Genomic DNA, 8,921 nt, shown 5'->3' on the forward strand with positions numbered 1-8,921 from the left:
ATATCTTAGATCTATATTAGGACAACTGCAAAACTGATTAAATAAACCAAAGAACTAAATGAATGAAGAGATATTTCATATTCATTAATAGGAAGGCTCAATATTGTTTAGATGGTGGTTCTTTCCAACTTGATCCATAGATTCAATGCAATCCCAATCAATATCCCAGAAAGTTATTTAGTGGATATTAAACTTATTCTAAAGGTTATAAAAAGGCAAAAGACACAGAATAGCCAACACAATATTAAAGAACAACAAAGTCAGAAAACTAACACTACCTTTGAGACTTACTATAAAACTACAGTAATCATGACAGTATGCCACTGGCAAAAAAGACAGATCAGTGGAACAGGATAGAGAACCCAGAAACAGGCCCATATAAATACAGTCAACTGATCTTTGACAAAGGAGCAAAAGCAACACAATGGAGAAAAGATAGTCTTTTCAATAAATGGTGCTGGAACAACTGGACATCCACATGCAAAGAAATAAATCTAGTTACATACCTTATACCCTTCACAAAAATTTTAGATCATAGGCCTACATGTAAAATGCAAAACTACAAAACTTTCAGAAATAACATAGGAGAAGATCTAGGTGGTGGTGATGACATATCTGATAAAGGACTGCTATCTAAAATATACAAAGAACGCTTAAAACTCAACAATAAGGGACAAAAAATTTGATATAAAAATGGGCAAAAGTCCTGGACACCTCACCAAAGAACAGATACAGATAGGCAAATAAGCATATGAAAAGATGTTCCACATCATATGTCATCAGGGAAATGCAAATTGAAACAACAATGGGATACCAATACACACCTATTAGAATGACCAAAATCTACAACACTGATAACACCAAATGCTCTCAAGGATGTGGAGCAACAGGAACTTTCTTTTATTGCTGGTGGGAATGCAAAATGGTACAACAACTTTACAAAACTAAACATACCCTTACTATATGATCCAGCAATTATGCTCCACAATAATTACCCAAGGAGTTGAAATCTTATGTCCACACAAAACCCTGCATGCAGATGTTTATAGCAGCTTTATTCATAAGTGCCAAAATTTGGAGGCAACTAAGATTTCCTTTAGTAGGTGAACAGATAAACAAATTGTGATACATCCAGACAATGGAATATTCAGCGCTAAAAAGAAATGAGCTTTCAAGCCATGAGAAGACATGGAAGAACCTTAAATGCACACTACTAAGTGAAAGAAGCCAATCTGAAAATGCTATATGTGGCCGGGCACGGTGGCTCACGCCTGTAATCCCAGCACTTTGGGAGGCCGAGGCGGGCGGATCACGAGGTCAGGAGATGGAGACCATCCTGGCTAACACGGTGAAACCCCATCTCTACTAAAAATACAAAAAAAAATTAGCCAGGCGTGGTGGCGGGAGCCTGTAGTCCCAGCTACTAGGGAGGCTGAGGCAGGAAAATGGCGTGAACCCGGGAGGCGGAGCTTGCAGTGAGCTGAGATTGTGCCACCGCACTCCAGCCTGGGTGACAGAGCGAGACTCCGTCTCAAAAAAAAAAAAAAGGAAAAAAGAAAATGCTATATGCATAATTACAACTATCTGACATTGTGGAAAAGGCAAAACCATGGAGACAGAAATATCAGTGGTTGCAAGGGGTTAGAGAAGGAGGAGGGATGAATAGGCAGAGCATAGGATGTTTAGGCAGTGAAACTATTCTATGATACCACAATGGTGAATACATGTCATTATATACTTGTCAAAACCCACAGAATGTACATGTATAACACCAAGGGTGAGCCCTAATATAGACTATGGACTTTGGGTGATTATGTGTCAATGCAGGTTCATCAGTTCTAACACGGTACCATAATGGTGTGGAATGTTCATAGCAGAGGAGGCCATGCACACATGGGGGCAGGGAGTGTATGAGAATTAGCTCTACTTTGTGTTCAACTTTTCTGTGAACCTACAATTGCTTTAAAAATTAAAGTTGGGGCTGGGCGTGGTGGCTCATGCCTATAATCTCAGCATTTTGGGAGGCCAAGGTGGGTGGATCACCTGAGGTCAGGAGTTCAAGACCAGCCTGGCCAACATGGTGAAAACCCGTCCCTATTAAAAATACAAAATTAGCTGGGTGTGGTGGTGCACACCTGTAATTCCAGCTACTTGGGTGGCTGAGGCAGGAGAATCACTTGATCCTGGAGGCAGAGGTTGCACTGAGCCAAGATTGCACCACTGCACTCCAGCCTGGGCAAAAGAGCAAAACTATGTCTAAAAAAAAAAAAAAAAATTAAAGCTAGCATGGCACAGCGGTGTATACTTCTAGCACTTTGGGTGGGATTTCTTGAGACCAGGAGTTCAAGACCAGCCAGGCAACAAGGTAAGACCTCATCTCTATAAGAAATACAAAAATTAGCCAGGCAGGTTGGCTCACACGTGTAGTCCCAGCTGCTCAGGAGGTGGAGGCTGCGATGAGCTGTGGTCATGCCACTGCATTCCAGCCTGGGCTATAGAGTGAGATCTTGTCTCTAAATAAATAAGGAAAGAAGGAATGCTTCTAATATTTATATTTTTAAAAAGATAAAAGTATACTTAAGAAGAAAAAATAAAATGGCTATTTAAGAAAAAGGTATTGGCTAGTTCCTATGATACGGGGTTATCAGAATTTAATATCCACATTCGTATCACTAAAGTCCCCACTGCTAAATCTGACTGGCTTTAAAAAAATAAAAAGTAAAAAAAAGATGTGAGTTCATATTGACCTTCCTAGTTCTGGCCTTAATCTCTATCTAAAAGAATAATGGCCAATATTTGCACATTATGAGTCTATTGCTCCATAAATAATTTTGATATAATATCATATAACCCAGAAGAATGGGGGACATTCTTTAAACAAAAGGATTTGTTACAAGTATCCAGTTTTGTAAGCACACGTTTCTATTTAGCATGGTTATCTGTTGTCATATATACATACTGGATAGGAAAAACAGCCAAACCAGAACTGAGCAGTTCTGTTTAACTGTAAGCTACTTTGCATATTGTTATTAAATGATCACCTATAAATCAGGTTAAGTCCAACTCAGCCCAAAATACAGCATCCTGACGACAAAACTCAGGTAAGAGACTATTCTCCAGAGTGGCCCGTGGGGAAGAATAAGAACATGATTTTTAAGAAAATCCCTAGGTACAGTTGATAAATACTGAATTTTGTTAGCTATCGGATTATTCCATTATCTTAAACTACCAATTATTCCCCATATAATGGAAGATCCAGATTTTGCTGGCAATTAAATCATCTAGAAGAGCAGAAGGAGTTTTGATTTGGAAGTCGGGACACTAGGTTCTGGCCCCTGCTCTGCTGCTAGCTTTGTAACCTTAGCAACATATCACAACCTGTGAGGAAGTTTTAAGTTTCCTTCCAGCTCTAACATTCCATAATTCAATTATATCGGCAGTTGTAGCTTTTTATTTTTTACATGCTACATATCTTTTATATCTCTGAAATCTGAAGCTTTTATGCTCAGCAGAGCATCCAGAATCTCTTACAATTTTATCATTAAGACCTCATCATTTATTTCCCAGAATCGCTCTAAGGCAGAATCTGAGATTTTCCTAACATAGGTGTGTTTGTTAGCTGTGTCTGTATCTGGAACCATGGAGCCCCAGCACTACCAATCTGTGTTGCTTTTTTTTAAAAACTTATACTCAATTCTTACAAACACATCCAGACCCCACTAGGCTTTCTGTCTTGATTCTCCTTGTTGCTGCATTTTATTTCATTTTCTTACTCTGTTGCCTTAAATTTTCTTCTTTGAATAAAAGGTGATCATATTTAAATGCTAGTACATTGATTGGTGAACTTATTGGAAATGCTCAACAGAAAAAACTTCTCATCAATGTGCCTCCAGAGACACCATGCTCTTTTTTCAAGAATTACGAAAAGTATTGTTAAAACCTAGAAAGTTTTAATTACTTGTGGCATATACAAATTATTCAGATTTCATCTGGGTCAAGATTTAAGATATTGTTCAAATGGTCTTTTAGGGTAAAACCATCACCAAAAGAATGATTTTTGTATACTTAGGTTTGATGACATCTGCTTTACTTTTTGGTAGCCTGTTAATTCCAGCTTGTTAACTACAGGCAACAATATGGCTCTGCTGTTGTCGGAAATGCAGTAATACGGGCTCCGCACCCATTTGCCACCATTTTGCAGCTTCTGCCATACCCGTTCTTTCTCTCTTACCCTCTAGAATTCCTGGCTTGGGAATTTCCTAACTTGTTTCTTTCAGTAACTTTTTCTTTTTGACAGAATCCTGGCTCGTTTTTAGTTTTCCAGAGATCTTTGTTTTGTTAGTTATCTTAGGTCATTTGGTCAGTAATTTGGAATCTTTCGTTTCCTGTTCCTCTGTTTCGATTTTTAATTGGACCTATCCCACTTATCTCATCCCCCCACCCCATCCCTTTTAAGAAGAGCTTTTCCTGGCATTGACTTCTTTTCCAGCCTCTTTCACCATGACTTACTATAACCCTTTAACCCTGGCCACTCCTCCCTCCCGGCACCCCTGCCCCTGCTGCCCTTGCTGTTTCCCTAGTCCCCTGACCTTCATACTTGAATTCTGGTCTTAGGGGCTGCTCCTCCCACTACACAGTGCAGCCTGCTGAGTTTTTGCTGTATTCAGGTAGAGAAACAAGTGCCAATATTATCTAATCTTGCCCTAAACATTAGGACTGGTGTGTGTGTGTGTGTGTGTGTGTGTGTGTGTGTGTGTGTGTGTGGGTGTGTGTGTGTGTAGTATGCCAAGCACAGATAATAACCCCTCACTCCTAAAGATGCTGAAAAATCAACCTGCTGAGAAATTAACACCATATTTCCTTCTTTGATGGAGGTCCACAATTAGACTTCAAGCTGCTTTTCCTTCTCCATTTTAGGTATGTTCCTCAGCTCTCAACACATGTGTTTAGGATAGATCAGTGTTGTGACTCTACAATGTTAAGGAAAACATAAACCAGGTTTTCTATAAGGTGCAGTTTAGAAAGGAACGCTACATAAGGATTCATTCATCTCTAAAGAAAGGAAAGAGGCAAATGCTGGGTGCATTATAGGCACAGTCACCCCTCTGTACCTGGGGGGTTGGGTTTAGGACTCCCCTCAGATACCAAAATCCACAGAGGTCCAACTCCCTTATAGAAAATAACGTAGCACTTGCATGGAACCTACACATACCCTCTCAAACACTTTCAATCATCTCTGGATTACTTATAATACCTAATATAATGCACATTCTATAAAAATAGTTGTTACACTGTATTGTTTAGAGGATAATGACAAGAAAAAATGTCAGTACTTATTTAGTACCCATGCTGCCATCCCTTTTTTCCCCCTGAATATTTTCCACCCATAGTTGGTTGAATACACAGATGTGGAGCTCACCAATATGGAGGGTCAACTGTATTTTTTTCACTTTATCCTCACAACCACCCTGCAGAATAGTTAGTAGCTCATTTGGACATGGGGAAAGCGAAAGCTCAGAGAGGTTAAGACACTTGCCTAAGGACACATAGCTAGGAAGGGGTAAGGCCATATTGAAACCTGAGGGCGTTATGACTGAGAGAAAAAGCTCTTTTCCCCCCCACCTCCAAGTTAACCGGTTACACTGCAGTGCCTCTGTAAAATCTGTTGTTGCTACACGATTACAGTCAAAGGCAAAAAGTAACAGTAGTTTAAAACAGGAGAAGGATATAGACCTATTCACAAAGAAGAAATGCGTTGGTGTGGAACCTCTTGGGTTATACTGCTTCATCCTTGAGTTCTACAAAAACACACACACAAAAAAACCAACAAAACTTAATTATAGGCTGGGTGAAGTGGCTCATGCCTGTAATCCCAGTGCTGTGGGAGGCTGACGTGGGAGGATCTTTTGAAGCTAGGAGGTTTAAAATCAGCCTGGGCATCAAGGCAAGACCCCATCTCTACAGAAAAAAAAAAAAAGGGCCAGGCATTGTGGTGCACACCTGCAATCCTAGCTACTCAGAAGGCTGAGGCAGGAGGATCACTTGAACCCGGCAGTTTGAGGTTGCAGTAAGCCATGATCACATTACTGCACTCCAGCCTGGGTGACAGAACAAGACACCACCTCTAAAAATAAAAATATAAAATAAATAAAAAAATTTAAAAACCTAAACATAGCTGCACTTTACTCAATATATTTACAGTTCTACATATGTAAAAACTTGTATATTGACTATGTTTTAAATGTGTAGGGGAAGTTTCTCACCTAAAGGAGTCCCATAGTGAACATTTAAGAGCAAATGATTCCTTTTTTATTTGTGTTTTTGGTTTTGCCTCTAGCACATCAGGTATTCTTTAAGAAGGCTATGCCTCTGAGGTTGCATGATCATTAACTAATTCATAATTTCCCTTGCATATATTTGAATATTTTGGTGTTTCAGCCTTTCCCACACTTTTTTTATTTGCACATGTCTTCACGATCACCATTATATCTTTGTTCCACCTGTACTATTACTTACTCACTCTTTGTCTTTAAATCAAATCACGTTTCTTACTCAAGTAGATTTAGTTTTAAGACAAACCTTATGGCCGGGCACAGTGGCTCACACCTGTAATCCCAGCACTTTGGGAGGCCAAGGCGGGAGGATCATGAGGTCAGGAGTTTGAGACCAGCCTGGCCAACATAATGAAACCCCGTCTCTACTAAAAATACAAAAAATTAGCTGGGCGTGGTGGTGGGCACCTGTAATCCCAGCTACTTGGGAGGCTGAGGCAGGAGAATCACTTGAATCTGGGGGGCAGAGGTTGCAGTGAGCCAAGATCATGCCACTGCACTCCAGCCCAGCCCAGGCAACAATGCAAGATTCTGTCTCAAAAAAAAAAAAAAAAAAAAAAAAAAAAAAAAAAAAAAAAAAAGCACTTTATGTCGCTACCATAAATGTGAAATTACTAGAACTCACAATAAATAGAAGTTAGTAAAGACACTGAATTGTAACTAGATGCTATTGCTTGCTGAAGGCTCTGATCTTAGGAGGATTGGAAAGCATTCTAGGCCAGGCACGGTGGCTCCCTGTGTGTAATCCCAGCAGGTGGGGAGGCTGAGGCAGGTGGGTTGCTTGCTGAAGGCTCTGATCTTAGGAGGATTAGAAAGCATTCTAGGCCAGGCACGGTGGCTCCCTGTGTGTAATCCCAGCAGGTGGGGAGGCTGAGGCAGGTGGGTTGCTTGCTGAAGGCTCTGATCTTAGGAGGATTAGAAAGCATTCTAGGCCAGGCACGGTGGCTCCCTGTGTGTAATCCCAGCAGGTGGGGAGGCTGAGGCAGGTGGGTTGCTTGCTGAAGGCTCTGATCTTAGGAGGATTAGAAAGCATTCTAGGCCAGGCACGGTGGCTCCCTGTGTGTAATCCCAGCAGGTGGGCTGCTTGAGCTCAGGAGTTTGAGACCAGCCTGGGCAACATGGAACATGGCAAGACTCTGTCTCTACAAAAACATACAAAACTTAGCCAGGCGTGGTGATGCCTGCCCATGGTCCCAGCTACTCAGGTGGCTGAGGAAGGAGGATTGCTTGAACCTGGGAGGTTAAGGCTCTAGTGAGCCATGATCGATCACACCACTGCACTCCAGCCTGGGCAACAGAGCCAGGCCCTGTCTCAAAGGAAAAAAAAAAAAAAAAAGAATTCTAGTGGTGTGGTGTGGAAGACACATTCTCAGCAGACTAAGGTTGTATCTTTATAACCACAAGGATTGAAAAAGAACAGAAGGAGAATAACTTTCTCTTAAGGCGATTCAATGTTATTTAGTGCTGTTTCTGTGTACCATCAAAAATCCTCTTACTACACACAGAATATTATAACACCATCTCATTGTCCACATGAGCTCAGAAATTGGTCATCAAAGCAGAAAAGTCTTTAAAACATTAATCTCTGGCTGGGCGTGGTGGCTCACGCCTGTAATCCCAGCACTTTGGGAGGCTGAGGCAGGCGGATCACGAGGTCAAGAGATCGAGACCATCCTGGCCAACATGGTCAAACCCCATCTCTACTAAAAATACAAAAATTAGCTGGGTGCAGTGGTGGACGCCTGTAATCCCAGCTACTCAGGAGGCTGCGGCAGGAGAATTGCTTGAACTCAGGAGGCGGAAGTTGCAGTGAGCCGAGATCACGCCACTGCACTCCAGCCTGGGTGACAGAGCAAGACTCCATCTCGAAAAATAAAATAAAATAAAACATTGATCTCCAAGAAAGTAGATCATATCTGCTCTCTATCTGATCACATTGATAAACTTGGTTATGTTTGCAGGTTAAAGAGGAAATGATGGACAACAGAGGCAACTCTGGTCTACCTGACAAACTTCCTATCTTCCCCGATTCTGCCCACTTGCCACTGACCAGGTCCTTCTATCTGGAGCCCATGGTCACTTTCCACGTGCACCCGGAGGCCCCGGTGCCATCCCCTTACTCTGAGGAGCTGCCACTGTTGCCTTTTCCCAGTGACTCCCTTATCCCGGGAAATTACAGTGAACCCTGCCCCTTCTCTTTCCCGATGCCTTATCCAAATTACAGAAGGTGCGAGTACTCCTACGGGCCAGCCTTCATCCGGAAAAGGAATGAGCGGGAAAGGCAGCGGGTGAAATGTGTCAATGAAGGCTACGCCCAGCTCCGCCATCATCTGCCAGAGGAGTATTTGGAGAAGCGACTCAGCAAAGTGGAAACTCTCAGAGCTGCGATCAAGTACATTAACTACCTGCAGTCTCTTCTGTACCCTGATAAAGCTGAGACCAAGAATAACCCTGGAAAAGTTTCCTCCATGATAGCAACCACCAGCCACCATGCTGATCCTATGTTCAGAATTGTTTGAGTCGCTGTTTCCAAATAGAAATGAATAATATCACAAAATGGGGTCTCTTACAGCATCATTCAATAGTTTT

At 41.7% G+C, this 8,921-nt stretch overlaps 1 protein-coding gene across 1 annotated transcript; it reads left to right on the forward strand.

Annotated features, from left to right (window-relative positions):
* The first annotated feature begins 8,171 nt into the window (after positions 1-8,171).
* On the forward strand, positions 8,172-8,889 carry ASCL3 (achaete-scute family bHLH transcription factor 3). Its single transcript, XM_002822049.3, has one exon. The coding sequence runs from the start codon at positions 8,306-8,308 to the stop codon at positions 8,849-8,851; it is 546 nt and encodes a 181-aa protein (XP_002822095.1). The 5' UTR covers positions 8,172-8,305; the 3' UTR covers positions 8,852-8,889.
* The last annotated feature ends 32 nt before the right edge of the window (positions 8,890-8,921 follow it).

Source organism: Pongo abelii, chromosome 9 (genome assembly GCF_028885655.2).
Source record: "Pongo abelii isolate AG06213 chromosome 9, NHGRI_mPonAbe1-v2.0_pri, whole genome shotgun sequence".
NCBI classification, from domain to species: Eukaryota; Metazoa; Chordata; class Mammalia; order Primates; family Hominidae; genus Pongo; species Pongo abelii.

Excerpts from the sequence above, each read along its gene's own strand:
- ASCL3 (XM_002822049.3), top strand. The coding sequence starts at position 8,306 with ATGATGGACAACAGAGGCAACTCTGGTCTACCTGACAAACTTCCTATC.